General features: G+C 49.3%; 2 protein-coding genes across 2 annotated transcripts; one reads left to right on the top strand and one right to left on the bottom strand.

Moving 5' to 3' along the window:
• Positions 1-1,604: 1,604 nt before the first annotated feature.
• On the bottom strand, positions 1,605-6,370 carry LOC134011786 (synaptobrevin homolog YKT6-like). The gene is made up of 11 exons (XM_062451232.1): positions 5,756-6,370; positions 5,534-5,629; positions 5,076-5,440; positions 4,428-4,931; positions 3,887-4,090; positions 3,708-3,790; positions 3,489-3,589; positions 2,578-2,682; positions 2,356-2,421; positions 2,157-2,258; positions 1,605-2,025 (listed from the first exon to the last, which is right to left on the bottom strand). Exons 5-11 carry the CDS (start codon positions 3,988-3,990, stop codon positions 1,990-1,992), a joined length of 597 nt encoding a protein of 198 aa, XP_062307216.1. The 5' UTR covers positions 3,991-4,090; positions 4,428-4,931; positions 5,076-5,440; positions 5,534-5,629; positions 5,756-6,370; the 3' UTR covers positions 1,605-1,989.
• Positions 6,371-10,654: 4,284 nt separating this feature from the next.
• On the top strand, positions 10,655-15,622 carry gck (glucokinase (hexokinase 4)). The gene is made up of 10 exons (XM_062451380.1): positions 10,655-10,817; positions 11,479-11,641; positions 12,039-12,193; positions 12,409-12,528; positions 12,641-12,736; positions 12,871-12,970; positions 13,067-13,250; positions 14,014-14,169; positions 14,441-14,674; positions 14,839-15,622. The coding sequence occupies exons 1-10, from the start codon at positions 10,731-10,733 to the stop codon at positions 14,984-14,986; spliced, it is 1,443 nt and encodes a 480-aa protein (XP_062307364.1). The 5' UTR covers positions 10,655-10,730; the 3' UTR covers positions 14,987-15,622.
• The last annotated feature ends 341 nt before the right edge of the window (positions 15,623-15,963 follow it).

Raw genomic sequence — 15,963 nt, 5'->3', positions numbered from 1 at the left:
TCTCACTCTTCCGTCATCAGCACACATTGACATTGAAACTGGGGGACTTAAGTAAAAAGACGCAGCTTTGAGCTTCTTTTAAACAGCACACCATTAAAAAAACATGTACAGTAAAAAGCTTCAAAACATAAATCTAACCGTGACCCCCCAGGGCACACGGGGTCTTGGTTCTAAGCATAGATTCAAGGCCAGCTTTCCCTCTCTCTACTCTCCGCCACTGAGCGCTGAGGGAACGACACTGTTGCACAGACGTGTGTGTGTGTGTGGGGAACGTTAGCGCAATAAAAATTGTTCATATCACACGATAAATCATCACAGTCAGTCATGACACACACACACACATTGTGGGGAGAAGAGTTGCAAGTATGTGAATACTGAATTTCAAGGAATGTGAACATACTTTTCAGTGAGGTACCCAAACACACGTACACACAAACGTTCTAAAACACTAAAGGCCTCCCTCTTAGACAGACCAGAGCAGGTGTGGCCTGTGGCCAGGATAGGTTTAGACCGTGACTAGACAGTGAGCAGGCAGACAAGACGGCAGCGCTGACCAGAGAGAGGCAGTCTCCTCGAATTCCTATACAAAATGCCCCACTGCTGCTCCTTCACCAGAGTGGACCGCCTGCTCTTACTGGTCCAGAAGAAACACTGCTTTTAGCAGGGCTGTTAGCCCAGCAGGTAACAGGCAGACAAGCCACAGAAGCACACACGTATTATAATGATAAGACTTGGGGAACTGACGTTACGCGAATGTGACCCGATGCGGTTTGCCGATCCTAATAAGTAACAGCTATCTACTAGTCTCAGGTGAATATCACGGCAGTAGTTACCTAGGTGCCGTGCCCCCCCCCCCCCCCCAACTCACCCGCAGAGAAAAGCCGCACAGAGGCACCGTCTTGCCTGTGAGGGAGACCACAGGAAGCGTGATCTCAAGAGGGCAGATAAACGCCGTCCTAACTCGACCCCGTCTGAAGAATCGTGAGCGGGCGTCTCGCCGTGATTGGCCAACTAGGCGGCTACCAGATCCTTAGGGCTCACTCGCTGGTCGATCCACTACCCAACCCTTCCTTACTCAAGAGGCCTTGCGGTCGCGAGGCTCTTTGCGCCGCGCAGACACACGGTACCCTCCCATCGGCGTCCTCTTGCGTCACAAACATCTTGCGTACAGACCGAACCCGCAACCGGGAGCCAGCAAAGCTGTTAGGTACTCACAGGTCCGCTCACCTCCTTGTTATGCATAATCATACCTCAGAGGAGATTTCGAGCCATGGTGGAAGCAAGCGGGTGATGCGAGAAACAGACAGTGGCTCTCACAGCGGTCGGGTGAGAAAGGGACCACAAGCCACGGGAGGACGGACACAAGACGATGTGGTCAGGTTGTGCATGTCTCGGAGGCATGGCAGGGTCTTACTGACCAGACACGATAGAGGGCGCCATGAAACAGGAAACGAGATCGTCAAGTGTTGAGCACAGCAGCTTTCCCCCTCCGCCTCACTGAGATTCGAGGAAACTCAGGTCCAACTCAAATCAGACGATAACAGTCTGGATGGAAGGACCAAAAGAAAATGGGTGATTTTTTTTGTTGTTGATGGTGATGTGTGTGTTTTTGGGGGGTTTTTTTTTCTCAACTTAAAACAACTCAATATAAAAAATCACACGGTCATGTCCTGGGTCCGGGTCCTAAACACATCGAAAACAGTCACCCGGTGGATGGTTAAAAGGTTGCAAACAAGTGTAGTTTCTGCTCCTCGCGACCCATAACCTCCAGTATGACAGCCCGCCCCACCCCCTAAACTCCACCCTCGCCACCCCCAGTATATATCAGAGATGCAGAGACCACCAGCCTCCCAACCCCCACCCCCTCTCATGGGTGGTCCCGAGGCCAGTCTGTCCCTGGTGCAGATATCTGGATGCTGGTGCATAATGGGAGTTGTAGGAGCAGCAGAAAGGCAAAGAGAGGCGTGTCCACGGCGACGGCAGGACGACTCACATGATTTCACAGCAGGAGTTCTGCTTTCGTGCCTGTGGGATTTGAAGACACACACACACACACCAATACAGTGTTATGACTGGGAACGCATGACCTGGATGTCGAGGTCAAATGGGATATTGAGGCTCGCGTCTGAGGTCTCTGTGGTGGGTTCGTTGCTCACAGTCTTATAGAAGGCTTTGGATTGGTTCCCTAGGTGTTCGGACTTCTGGACAAGGTCGTCCAGCTTCTCTCCTCTGTTCAGAAGGCTCTCCATGGTGCCGTGCTTTAGAAAGACCCAGAAATCACGTCAAGGACACCCTTCACTCACACACATACTTGGAGACACACCCTCACTGAGCTGTGAGGTCAGGGAGTCTCACCAAGATGATCTTGGTCTCGTCCAACTCGGCCTGAACCTTGGTCATCGCATCTGCTTCTCTTGGATTCTGGGAGGAGACAAACTCAACATCACATGACTGTCTCCTCTGGTCATCGGCACACGCACGCGCTAGCACAGAGGAGCCAAAATGGCCGCATGTTATGCGTATGGGGTAGATACTCGTTACAGTCACACGCAAGTGTTGTGCAGTGGGGCCGCGTACCTGGTACTGGGCGAGGTGGATGTCCAGGGCTTTGTAGGTGATGGATTCAGGGCTGCCAGAGGGCCAGTCTATACTGTCCACCTGTCTGGAGAACTCCTCCAGGACCTGCAGTCACACACACACACAGCCACATACTCAGACATAGAAAACAGGCATCTAGACCAGGAGAAACCCTCCCCCAGGTCCAGTACAGCTCCCTGTCTAGTCCAGGAGAGCCCCCAACCTGGCCCCACACAGCCCCCAACCTGGCCCCACACAGCCCCCAACCTGGCCCCACACAGCCCCCAACCTGGCCCCACACAGCCCCAACCTGGCCCCACACAGCCCCCAACCTGGCCCCACACAGCCCCCAACCTGGCCCCACACAGCCCCCAACCTGGCCCCACACAGCCCCCAACCTGGCCCCACACAGCCCCAACCTGGCCCCACACAGCCCCCAACCTGGCCCCACACAGCCCCCAACCTGGCCCCACACAGCCCCCAACCTGGCCCCACACAGCCCCCAACCTGGCCCCACACAGCCCCAACCTGGCCCCACACAGCCCCCAACCTGGCCCCACACAGCCCCCAACCTGGCCCCACACAGCCCCCAACCTGGCCCCACACAGCCCCCAACCTGGCCCCACACAGCCCCCAACCTGGTCTAGCACAGCCCCCAACCTGGCCCCACACAGCCCCCAACCTGGCCCCACACAGCCCCCAACCTGGCCCCACACAGCCCCCAACCTGGCCCCACACAGCCCCCAACCTGGCCCCACACAGCCCCCAACCTGGTCTAGCACAGCCCCCAGGCCCCCCCACCCACCTGGTCCAGCAACCACCCTACTGGTCCAGAACAGACACCCACTTGGTCCAGTACTGTGCCCCACCTGGTCTAGAAAATCCCTCAACCTGGTCCAGCAACGACTCACCTTGTCCAGTAGAGTGAAGCCGACTCTCTGAGGATACTCGCTGTCTGCTATCAAGACAGCACCCAGGCTGTCGTTTCTCACATACACATGGCAGAGGTACTCTGGAGAGGAGAGAACAGATTCAGTACACACACATGCACACCTGTTCATCAGGCCACTGGGTGCTAAGGCAGCAGACCATGTTTGAAGTCATGAACATCCCTCCCTTTCCTCCTTCACCTTGTTCTTTGACAGAAGCTCTGCTCCCGATGGCAGTACGCTCCACTATCAAGGCGCTGGTGAAGGTCATGAACTCCTGGACGCTGCAACACAAAAGCCCACAAAAAAAAAAAAAACAGTGAAACACGTGAAACACATGTGGTCTGAATACTTCTGGTGACCGTGTGAGCGCTGCCTACCTGGAGCGCTGGAAGAAGCTAAAGGAGGACAGGTCGTAGGCTGCTTTGAGGAGGTTGGCTTTGGTCGCTCCCTTGTGGAGGATACTCAGGCTGTACAGCTTCATAGTACCTTACTGACGGGGCCAGTAATGGTAGATAGCGGCAGTCCAACAGATATGATCAGCAGACCCAATAAATACGTACCCGACAGAACAACAGCTGCACCTGGACGTGTGGGAGGAGATGAAACAAACATAAACACGTCACCAGAAACTGGAACCAGCATGAGTCATGATATGATCACGCTAACGTTGCAGAGTAATTTCGTTTGACATAAAAGCTATGTCAGCGATGCACCGTCTCTACGTTTTATAACATGAGTTAGTATGTCATGTCAAATCGCAGACTCAGACAGCTAGCTAAATAGAAAGCATTCGTTTTAGTTCGCTAGCTAAGCTGCCTTACCTAGGGTACCACAGCTTTAGGTAACAGCTGTAGCACTAGCTAATTTTGCTACTTGGAAAGCATGCATAAGATGCTTGGAAACTGAGAATGACCTTACCTTATAACACCTCACTAAGATATTCACTAGTTGTTGACATTCAAGTACTGATATTTTTAATCAAATAATTCCAACAGCTGTTGGTATTTTTAAACGTAGCTGGCGGTGTTTCTTTCCTTGATGAATCACGTCACTAACAACCGTAACACTGTCCGGCACCACGCAATGTCCGAACGGGAACACCAGCTCAAAGGTTCTGTTCCGCTCTGTGCTTGATATCGATGTGTGTAAGCACGAAGGAAAAATAGGTTACAAGGTCTACAGGTGGAGGAATCCGCTGTACTGTAGGAGAGATGAACCACACTGCGTCACACCATATTTATTACAACACTAAGAAATTACAGCTGAATAAAGTCAAGACTAATGTTCAGATGTACACAAGTAGAATAATAAAGAATGAGTTTAATTTACTTACTATGTTTTGTTATGCACCAACCTACCAAAGCAAATTCCTTCTTTGTGTAAACTTACTTGACAATACACCGGATTTGGATTCTGAGCAGACTAAGCATTTAATTTGGAAAATATCAGTACAAAAATATAAATGTAGCCGACAGTGTAAATGTAGCTACAAGCATTATATTTTTACCACATAACTAAATTACTTCTGACTTCAGATGCTGTAATACATTAAGAACATTGAGCTACCTGTAATTCACTCTCTCATGTTGATCTTTGTTCTTTGGTTGGTGGTCTTCATGACAGGAAGGTTGTAAACCCCCAACATGCTGTTCTACTGTAACAGATAGAGGTGGTACCATCTCTAATGACTGAGCTGTTCTACAGTTACTGAGGCCTTCACTGTAAGATCCTCAGAGGAGGGAGAGTGCAGACCATACCAATGTATGGAAAGACTTTCTCGGTGAAGGTGTGTGTGAGTGTGTGTAGGTGTGTGTTTGTATCAGGGTCAGAGAAGGACAGCCTTCCTCCATCCCAGTCCAGCTGCACTCTGATCCTCTGGGGTTGCTGGCTCACTGTCAGATCAATGGCTGACCTTAGTGAGTATCCTGCATCTGGAGACATGGGGGTTCATACAGAGGTTTTAGAGGACCAGAGTTGTTAATGTCCAAACAGCGTTGTATTATTTTGTTACTCAACATATTTACCTTAATGTGTTCTGCTGTTTGATCACAGATTTGTTTAACTTTATTAAAGACCTGCAGCTTCTCTTGTAAGGACTCCAGAGCAGGCTGGAGTTCCACCTGGAATGAAACAAAACATATTGTGAGGAAATGTTGTTGATCCTCTCATTTGACCAGCTGGTTCTGAGATGTGTCTATCTGACAGCATCCAGTGAAACATCAGAGTCTCATTCTAAGTAATCATACCTTGTGATCCTGTGCAGCTTCATCAATGGGTCTGAATATGTGATCAGTGTGTTTTTTAGAAGTCTGACACACCAAACACACTGGCTGTTTGTCTTCCAGGCAGTTTGAGTGTCTCCCTGTGCAGACTGCAGAGCACCTCAGTCCCTGCAGAAGCTCTCTGACGTCTCTCCTGTGAGAAGGACTCACACAGGTTCCTCAGAGCCAGGTTAAAGGGAGGATCCATAGAAGATCATCTCCTACATACTGGACATTGCCGTGATTCTCTGTGTTTCCAGTATTCCTGCAGACAGGCTGTGCAGAAGCTGTGGCTACTTCTCAGGAGGCTAGGGTCTGCAAAGATGTCACAGCACACAGGACAGGAGAGATCGTCCTCTTGGAGAGACAAGCTGGAAGCCATTTTCTCACCCAGTTACACCCACCTGTGGAACGCAGTATGGAGTTTACTTTCACTTGCGAGTTTTATTCTTAAAAACGTACTCTGGTTTAGTCAGCAGTGAGTTTAAGTTGATGACAGTGTTCCCTCCTGTAGCTGTTTGTCTCTCTCCCCAGCGTGAGCAGCGTGTTGAGTCTCTCAGAGCAGACAGTTTCAACTCAGAGCTGCTTGGTGAAGATGATTAAGGACACAGGTCACTAAACTTTGTTTCCTGCTTTCTGACAGCGAAGTCAGTGAGGACTGGGTCTTGAGACACCAGGAAATAAACTGCATCGGCACAATCCTGAAATATGACATTCCATCTCTCTGCAGTAGGTGGATGTACATCATACTTCTCATCTCCCCGCCCATTTCTCTGGGCTGTGGAGATGCTCTGATGTTCTGATACTCAGTACTCCTGCCTGTATATGCGTGTTCACCAGTAGAGGCTGCAGTTGCCACTAATTGGACACCACATTCTCTCTCTCTCTCTCTCTCTCTCTCTCTCTCTCTCTCTCTCTCTCTCTCCTCTCTCTCTCTCTCTCTCTCTCTCTCTCTCTCTCTCTCTCTCTCTCTCTCTCTCTCTTATATATACTTTTGACTGGGGACAACAACGTGATCAGTCAGCCGACTATAGAGTGTTGAAAACAGGGTTCTCAAGTCTCACGCATTCGCCGTGAGACTCAAGGTTTCAACCATTTCTCACGCTGAGAAGTAGGATAAGGGATAACTTGCCCCTGTAGGCCAATTAATGGACAAGGCGCAGGTTGGACCCCCCCCCCTCCCCTTATGGTAATTTCACGCCAAACTTTGGAGAAAACTTGAGAGCACTGCTATTAATGAACTAGGTTAATATATTAACATGCTGGTGGCCCATGCTGGTGACAAAGACAAGGTTGTCTTTGTCACCGCAGGGGCGGCGCCAGAGAATTTTTTATGCAGGTGCTGAGGGGGTGCTAGATCATTGACAGGGGGAGCTGCGCAATTATATATATATATAGGCTATATATTATATATAAATACTATCAGGGCCGGAGTGGGACCCATTTTCAGCCCGGGAATGTAATGCTCAAAACCAGCCCATCCCCACCAGGGGCCGAGCCATTCGTTGAACATTCCGTTTTAACCCGAACCTAGGACCTACAGGTTTTTATGTGAGGTGAAATCGAAATCGAGGTGATTTTTTGCATTAATTTCAGTGCAAAATGGTTTCTTGAGATTTATGTAATATAAACATTACTTTGGACTCATATTGTCAGAGCTATATTTTCCGGAAATTACAACCCAAATTATTACCTGAAAGATTCTGTGCTTTTGAGAAAACATATTTTTCCCACCCTTGCAGGAACATCGTTTTATGAAGTGACAGATCTTTCATTTTTTACCTGGCTTTTTCAGTTCCTACTGGCATCTTTTCCCCATCCATTTTATTATTTTCGCATCAGCTTAATCTTGCTAATTCCCTCCACATCAATAAGAAAGACAGCATGCGCAACAACTGAAAATGGCACTTTTTAATGCACGGTCTGATCATGCGCTTATTTAGATTAAAACCTAGTGTAGCCTATTAGCTTACTTATCAGTCACACAGTAACTTAACAAACTCGTTTAATTCGGTGTGTGAAAAAACAAAGAGAAAGCAGCCGATCTGCTGGCCCAATTTATGAGCGGGCAGAGCGGCCCACAGGGAATTCTCCCCTTTTCTCCCGATGGCCACTCCGGGCCTGAATACTGTTAATAAATGAGAAATATTTTTGGGGGTGCTATCGGGGTGCTTTGGTCTTTCTTGGGGGTGCTGAAGCACCTGCTAGCCCCTCCCTAGCGCCGCCCATGCCAGCATGGGCCTAAAGGGTCACTGTGCGTGTTAATTTGTGAGCGTACTTCGACTAACCAGTTTATGCTTGTAAAAACGGGTTTAAGTTATTTTATTGGATGAGATTTGCCCCTCAACATATTTAAGGCTATTGCCTTTGTTTTTTTATGCAGGTTACCGGCATACATTCGTTCGCGGTTTCCCTAAGTAATTCTGGCCCATTTAACAATTAGCTTCTCACCACTTACCATGGTGCTAAGTGTTTTTCATACCTCAGCTGCGCTGATACATTTATTTCCGTGGCAACGGATTGAAAACGTTTTGGGCATGAAAACGGATTGAGAGGGCTCTTTAGTAGCATATGTTGACTAGCTGTTTGTGGCAGGATGAGAAATACCTTTTTGCCTTTTCTCAAAAACAAGGGTTGTGTGCCATCGATGATAAAATACGCTGCGGACGTTTCTCTTATTGGTTACTTTGTTTAATCCTTGAAGTTGAAGGAATTGGATTGAGATCATGAATATTTTTCTGACCAAGGAACTGTTGGACCGGATCACCAAAAAAGGGAAATAATAATTTTCAAGATATTCTAAAAACTGTATTCTAGGTTTGTACAGAACCATTGATGAACACGGTAAAGGCAATAATTAAGAAAAATCATTATAAGTATTACGCACTCAGCTACCCTTGGATTCTGTCTGTTTAGATTGTGACCTTACAAACTGTACTAAAACAACGAACAAAAAGTTTATTTTGGCAGACATGCAAGCGAGAATCAATGTATTGGACCGGTCCTGTTTGGACAAATAAATCGACCTGATCCATATAGCAACTAGGTTTTAATAAAGATTTTGTGTTCAATAATTCCTATCTGCACAGAATGTAGCAATAGCACTACAATCAATATAACTGCTAACTGTTCACCTGGGAAATTCTTATAAGTACCCAGCACCCATGATCCAGGTGATATGTACCATATGGACCCTCATACGATGGAGAAGGTAAGGTCTTCTGATCATTTATAGCTCAATGTGTTGTAATTATCGGCAGATAGTGTCAATCCAACGATTCAAAATCAAAGTAGATTATTCTAATCTACTCCAGACAAATGACTGGTAGAGCAGTTCAAATACATTCTCTAATATAAATGACACCCATAGCCAGTACTTTGTCTGAATGAGAGTGAATTCACATTGTCCACTTATCTTAGATCGTCATCTTATATCCTGTTATGTTGCTGAAATTGTTGGGCACTGAGTGGTTTAGGCCAAGCAAAGAGACCCTTCGAGGCAGGTGGAGATACACCCAAGTCTCAGTCATGAATGGACCTGCCACCGGATGCAAACAGGTGGAGGTTCCACATTGCAGTTAGACACATGCACATGCATGTCAGTGTATGTGTGTGTGCGCACGCATGTGCGTGTGTATGTGTACACTTGCACACGTGTGCGTGTGTGTGGAACCTACAAGCCTCTTTTCCTCCATTCCTTTCTTGGCAGGTAGACAGGCAGTCAGACAGACACAAAGACAGACAGGCAAGCAGATTAGCAGGCAGGCAGGGTATCTGGTCTGACATCATTTATGGCAATGCATACAGTCCCTGATGAGGGGACAAACAGGCATTCAAACCGACATGTTACAAACACAGATTCTCGCAAAAAGTTCCTATAAAATGAACTGAAGCATGCATTACATCAACGCTCTGCTGATCTGCTGGTGAAGTTGTGTTTGTTTATCTGCAGGTCAGGGTCACTGCTACACTCCCTTGTCAAACGTTTTAGTGCTAGTTGGGAAAAGGTCACATGGATCTATCAGATTGACCTCGTAACAGTTAGGGGGCCAGGTGTATTTAAAAACGTTTTAGTGGACACAAGCACTACAGAATTTCAAAGCAGTATTTGTTTTAGGGGGTCATTCCCCCGACACAGGGAGTTCAAATTACAGTTTAATTTCTAAATTTAGATGTCTAAATTGACTTTGTGTCCTTGCTTATCTGACTGGCGTGGCCAATGGGGCCATGTTTTTGGGGCCAGATTGATGCACTTTATGATGGTTTTCCAAGGATGCTTATGAAACACCATCCTTGCTGTAAAGCGATCGATGTCGGTGGGTTGAGCACGAGTTCACAGCACTGCTAACATACTTTCTACAGATCAAACACCAGTAAATCATTGTTAGGGGTCTCAACTCTTCATATACGGGTTAAACCTTGATGTGTGTGGATTAGTCTTTCTACTCAGGTAAAACGTGAGATACCGAAAATCCAGGTTAAACATCTACCAGGTCAACTGTGTAAGACTGACCAGGTAGAAGGTTTCACGTGGATAAAAGGTGAACATAAAACATGAGATCAGATGTGATATGTGGATATGTTTCTAAGAAAAAGCAGCACGCTGTAAAATCATGCTCCCTCCTAAGAAGGGCGTTGTTTCACCCATGTTTAAGCGTGTTTATCAGTTAAAAGTGAAAAGGCTTCGGATTCTAAAAGAGATATAGATTTGTGTGTGAGTGTGTGTGTGTGCATGTGAACCCCATGGCCAGGTGAGGTGAAGGCTAAAGAGGTGTGCACAAAGATGGCCCGTCCTCAGAGCCGACCCACTCTGCCTGATCGTATAAAAGATGTCGTGTCCCTCTACAGATCGCGCGTACTCACAGTTTGCTAGCTCGTCACACACACACAGACACACACACAGCTTGCGGAACTTTCTCGCCCGCACATCTCGAAGCACAGAAAGAGCAGAACATCTCAAATGCCTGTGAAGACCCCAGCTGTCGAGTCTCACCAAATGGTGAACATGCCTTGCGTCTACAGGTCCATGGTAGAGAGGATCTTCATGGTAAGACAGTGTTCGGTCTCCACTCGGTCTTCATTCACCGGGCACTCTGATTCCTTGTTAGGGGGTGCATGTACCGTGTGTTTCGGGTCATGTGTTGACTGTTTTGCTTGCAAACCTGCAAGACGGTTGTGTGTATGGTCTCCACACACGCTTCGTATTAGACATTCAGATATGTGCCGTCCTGTCATGTGGGAAATATGAGCAATGCCGTCCATCTCTGTGGTGAGGGTCAGAATATGACTTTGAAACGTTTTTTTGAAGTCGATTTTGGTGACATTGGCACGCAGCTGAATGAAGGTTTGACGCATCAGAAGCAGAACAGAGAGAGTGGAAGAAGACATTTCAGTTTTTGCTTTGTGGACAAACATCTTTTGTCTTACTTCCATGACATGTGTTCTCTATGAGGTGATTAGTCTATCAAGCCCCTCCTTCCTCCCTTCTCAGACGGATTCTAGCACTTTCGTTTATCGCCTGACATTCAACCTGGCCCCTCCTGCTTTATAGTGACTGCTAGCAACGTAATCGCCACACCATAAAAGTATTGTGTCCTCCTCTCCTTTTGTCGTTCATTTCGCTGACGCTTGTATCCAAAGCAACATACAGGGGGAACCGCAACGTGTGGTCACATGCTCTCCCGCTGAGCTCCGCCTCTCCTCTGCAGGTGGAGCAGATCCTGTCCGAGTTTCGCCTGGAGAAGGAGGATCTGAAGGAGGTGATGGGGAGGATGCAGAGGGAGATGGACCGGGGGCTGCGTGTCGAGACTCACGAGGAGGCCAGCGTGAAAATGCTCCCCACTTACGTCTGCTCCACCCCCGAAGGATCAGGTGGGCACTCTGTTCCTAGGGGGGAGCGGGTAGGGAACATTAGCACTACACACTAGATAAGTCCACGCTCTCTGGGGATGGAAGATAAGTACACACTCTCTAGGGATGGAAGATAAGTACACGCTCTCTGGGGATGGAAGATAAGTACACGCTCTCTAGGGATGGAAGATAAGTACACGCTCTCTGGGGATGGAAGATAAGTACACGCTCTCCAGGTATGGAAGATAAGTACACACTCTGGGGATGGAAGATAAGTACACGCTCTAGGGATGGAAGATAAGTACACACTCTGGGGATGGAAGATAAGTACACGCTCTAGGGATGGAAGATAAGTACACACTCTTCCAAGATGGCAGGCCTCAGTCTTGTGTTTCGATGTTCGTGTGTGTTCCTTCAGAGGTGGGGGATTTCCTGGCTCTGGATCTGGGAGGCACCAACTTCCGGGTGATGCTGGTCAAGGTGGGTGAGGACGAGGAGCGGGGGTGGAAGGTGGAGACCAAGCACCAGATGTACTCCATCCCAGAAGATGCCATGACAGGCACTGCCGAAATGGTGAGTGTGCACTCGAAAGTACGCACTTGGAGAGCACTCGGAAGTCGACTTCAAAGTGTACTCAAGTCTACCCAAAAGTCTCCATGGAAGCCTGCTTGTAAAAATGACCAAGTGTGAAACGTTTGACATCCACCCCCTTTCGATTTCCTGTCACACTCGTAATGTGGTTTCGCGAACCCCCTTCCCCCGTCCTCCTACCTGTCTCCTCCCTACAGCTGTTTGACTACATTGCAGAGTGTATCTCAGACTTCCTGGACAAACATCACATCAAACACAAGAAGCTGCCTCTAGGGTTCACCTTCTCCTTCCCTGTCCGACACGAGGACATCGACAAGGTGCGACACGCACCTACACAGAAACACATGACATTTTCAGTTTGAGTTGAAGACTTTAAAAGGAATTGGAACCGGATGTTGACTGAGTCCTCTTCCTTTCCTCTCCTCTCAGGGAATCCTGCTGAACTGGACCAAGGGTTTCAAGGCTTCGGGGGCAGAGGGCAACAATGTGGTTGGGCTGCTTCGAGACGCTATCAAAAGGAGAGGGGTAGGAACTCCAGTTACTACACCCCACCCACATGTGTCCCTCATTGTGAATGTGAGGGTGTCTGTTTCTCATATGGATGTGAGGATGAATGGTCATATGGATGTGAGGGTGAATGTTCCTCACGTCTGTTGCAGGACTTTGAGATGGATGTGGTCGCCATGGTGAATGACACCGTCGCCACCATGATCTCTTGCTACTACGAGGACCGCAGCTGTGAAGTGGGGATGATCGTAGGTAAGGAAACACACACACACACACACACAACACCCCCTCTTACCACCTCACCGCCCCCCCACACACACCCCTCACCCCTCTCCCCGTGTGCCTCAGGTACGGGCTGTAACGCCTGCTACATGGAGGAGATGGGCACGGTGGAGCTGGTGGAGGGGGAGGAGGGCCGCATGTGTGTGAACACAGAGTGGGGGGCCTTCGGGGCCAACGGGGAGCTGGAGGAGTTCAGGCTGGAGTACGACAGGGTGGTGGACGAGACCTCCCTCAACCCTGGACAGCAGCTGTGAGTCCTCCCCTCCCTCCCTCCCCTCCCCTCCCTCCCTCCCTCCCTCCCTCCCTCCCCTCCTTCCCTCCCTCCCTTCCTCCCTTCCTTGGTTCCTTCCGTTCCTCCTACCTTTCTTCCTTGTCTTCTTCCATCCATACATCCTTCTTTCCATGCATCCTTCCTTCCTTCCTTGCAATCTTCCTTCCCTCCCTCCTTACATCCCTTCCTTCCATCCACTCTTGCCACCTTCCTTCCTTCTTTCCTCCTTCCTTTCTGTAGCCTCAGGGTCAGACACGTGTGTGAAGGTTTGCTGTTTGTCCCATGCAGCTGAGCATGAGACGGCCACCTCGGTCTGACGCGTACCTGCGGGTTGCTAGGTAACCGTGTTGTTTTTCCCCACCTCTGTTTGTGAATGGCGGGATTTGTGCGGACGTCAGTGGACTGTCTCCGGGCACAGGGGGCCAGATTAATGAGTTCTCTCTTTCTAGGGGCCTAATGATTGTTTACTCTGCGCCCTGACAACCACTGACCTGGTTAGGCTGGACCTCTCCCCTCCTCTCTCTCTCTCTCTCTCTCTCTCTCTCTCTCTCTCTCTCTCTCTCTCTCTCTCTCTCTCTCTCTCTTTTATGACTGGGATGTTCACGTGTTTTGTGACGCATGTTTCCTCCCCCCCCCCCTCCTTTTTTCCTCTCTCCCACACTTTCCTTTCCCCTTTCCTACACCCATATCTTGTTTTCCTCCCCCCCCCCCCACCCCCCGCCCTTCTCGCCGGCCCCCGCAGCTATGAGAAGCTGATCAGCGGGAAGTACATGGGGGAGCTGGTGCGTCTGGTGCTGCTGAAGCTGGTCAACGAGGAGCTGCTGTTCGACGGCGAGGCGTCCGAACAGCTCAAGACCCACTTCAGCTTCGAGACGCGCTACGTCTCCCAGGTCGAGAGGTGAGGGGTCGCCGTGAGGTCACAAGTCACTCCCCCCCCCCCCCCCCCCCCGCTTGCCCCCCGTAGAACTTCCCGACTATACCTCGAACGATTTGTACGGTTGGCACACGAGCAGTTGACCCCCTTCCACCCCCTCTGACTCCTCGCAGACATCCACCTCACAAATCCACAGCACCTGCACTTGCCCCTCCTAGCATGCAAACACAGGGAGCCTTCATGCGTAACGCAGGGAGCTACACACACGTGTCATGTCCCTTTCTGTTCCCCTCAGTGACTCGGGCGACAGGAAACAGATCTACAACATCCTGTCCACGCTGGGGGTGCTGCCGTCGGAGCTGGACTGCGACATCGTGCGCCTGGCGTGCGAGAGCGTGTCGACGCGCTCCGCCCACATGTGCGGGGCGGGGCTCGCCGCCGTCATCAACCGCATGCGGGAGCACCGCAGCCAGGAGGAGATGAAGATCACCGTGGGAGTGGACGGCTCCGTCTACAAGCTCCATCCGTGGTGAGGAGGGCGGACGGGAGGGAGGGGAGGACGGGGGGGTTGGGAGGGGGGGAAAGAGGAGGGAGGGAGAAGAGGGAGGGAGTGGGAGGATAGGGGGGAAGGGAGAGAGGGCGTGACAGTCGATGACAATTGACCCGTCGACTCTCTGTTCTGAACTTCCTCAGTTTCCAGGCGAGGTTCCACAAGATCGTCAGGGAGCTCACGCCTCACTCTGACATCACCTTCATCCAATCAGAAGAGGGCAGTGGACGGGGGGCGGCCCTTATCTCGGCGGTGGCCTGTAAGATGGCAGCGTGCATGCTGACACAGTGATGAGGGCCAGGGCAAGGGAACTGCTGCCTCCTCCCTGTAGGGGGCGATGCAGGTAAACTTTTTGGGCTTTGGGGGCTGGTCATGCAGGGTGGTCTAGTCTCTCTCTGGCCCAGAGTGTCAGCCAGACACTATTCTGCTGAGAGATCTTCTGGAGATATGTGGATGTATAGAAAACCCACATCTACCATGGTTTAGAAAGAGACTGATGGCACTGTTGGAACTCCACGGTGTTTCTGAAATGAGAATGCACTAGTGGTTCACCCATGACACAATGGTGGAAAATGTGTTCAGTTGCCATAGTGTTGCTATAGAGTGTGTGGGAGTGGATGAGACAGTTAGCAATGGAGGATCATTCGTTCATATTGCTGTAATGTACTGTAACAACTATGTCCATGAGATATGTCCTAAAACATGAGAAATATCATGTTGTAGTCTGCTGTTTGTTTAATTCCAAAATTGTTACTTTTGAGATACTCAAATGTATCTGTCTTATAGTTTACTAGTGGACCATAAGTCTTGTCACTTACTGTTCTTTAATTGAATTTGAATGTCTTTGATATTGTATATATTGAAGATATGTTTACGTATTATCTCATAGTTCGTAATTGCTGTGTATCAGTTATAATTAAGTGTGATAACACAATAACATGTAATTACGTCGTCAAATGTAAACTCATGCTTAATCGGTGTAAATAAAGTTTACTGTACCGTGACGCTTCCTGTCATTGTGCGTTTGTGGGGAAACTACAATCCACATCTCAACCTTTAGAGTAAAGGGTTTACGCACGTGTGTGTGTGTGTTCATGCATGTTTGCCCGCGTGTCTGTGTGTGTGTGTGTGTGTGGGTTCATGCGTGTTTGCCCGCGTGTGTGTGTGTGATGATCCCACCCAGAGGAATCTGGGCACTCTCTCCTTATCAGCCCCTCTCAAGGAGGGATGGAGGGATGGGAGGATGGATGGAGTGATGGATGTCCTCA

This window comes from Osmerus eperlanus, chromosome 25 (genome assembly GCF_963692335.1).
Source record: "Osmerus eperlanus chromosome 25, fOsmEpe2.1, whole genome shotgun sequence".
Lineage (NCBI taxonomy): Eukaryota > Metazoa > Chordata > Actinopteri > Osmeriformes > Osmeridae > Osmerus > Osmerus eperlanus.
Note: the sequence above shows the minus strand (reverse complement) of the source record. Positions and strands in the feature narration are given on the sequence as shown.

Bases quoted from the DNA above. Each gene is read 5' to 3' on its own strand.
- LOC134011786 (XM_062451232.1), bottom strand. From the start codon at position 3,990: ATGAAGCTGTACAGCCTGAGTATCCTCCACAAGGGAGCGACCAAAGCC. The intron at 2,683-3,488 runs GTGAGTCGTTGC...GTGTGACTGCAG, and splicing joins GCTTCACTCTACTGGACAAG to GTCCTGGAGGAGTTCTCCAG. The intron at 2,422-2,577 runs GTACGCGGCCCC...GTCTCCTCCCAG, and splicing joins TCCACCTCGCCCAGTACCAG to AATCCAAGAGAAGCAGATGC.
- gck (XM_062451380.1), top strand. From the start codon at position 10,731: ATGCCTGTGAAGACCCCAGCTGTCGAGTCTCACCAAATGGTGAACATG. The intron at 10,818-11,478 runs GTAAGACAGTGT...TCTCCTCTGCAG, and splicing joins TGGTAGAGAGGATCTTCATG to GTGGAGCAGATCCTGTCCGA. The intron at 12,737-12,870 runs GTAGGAACTCCA...CGTCTGTTGCAG, and splicing joins ACGCTATCAAAAGGAGAGGG to GACTTTGAGATGGATGTGGT.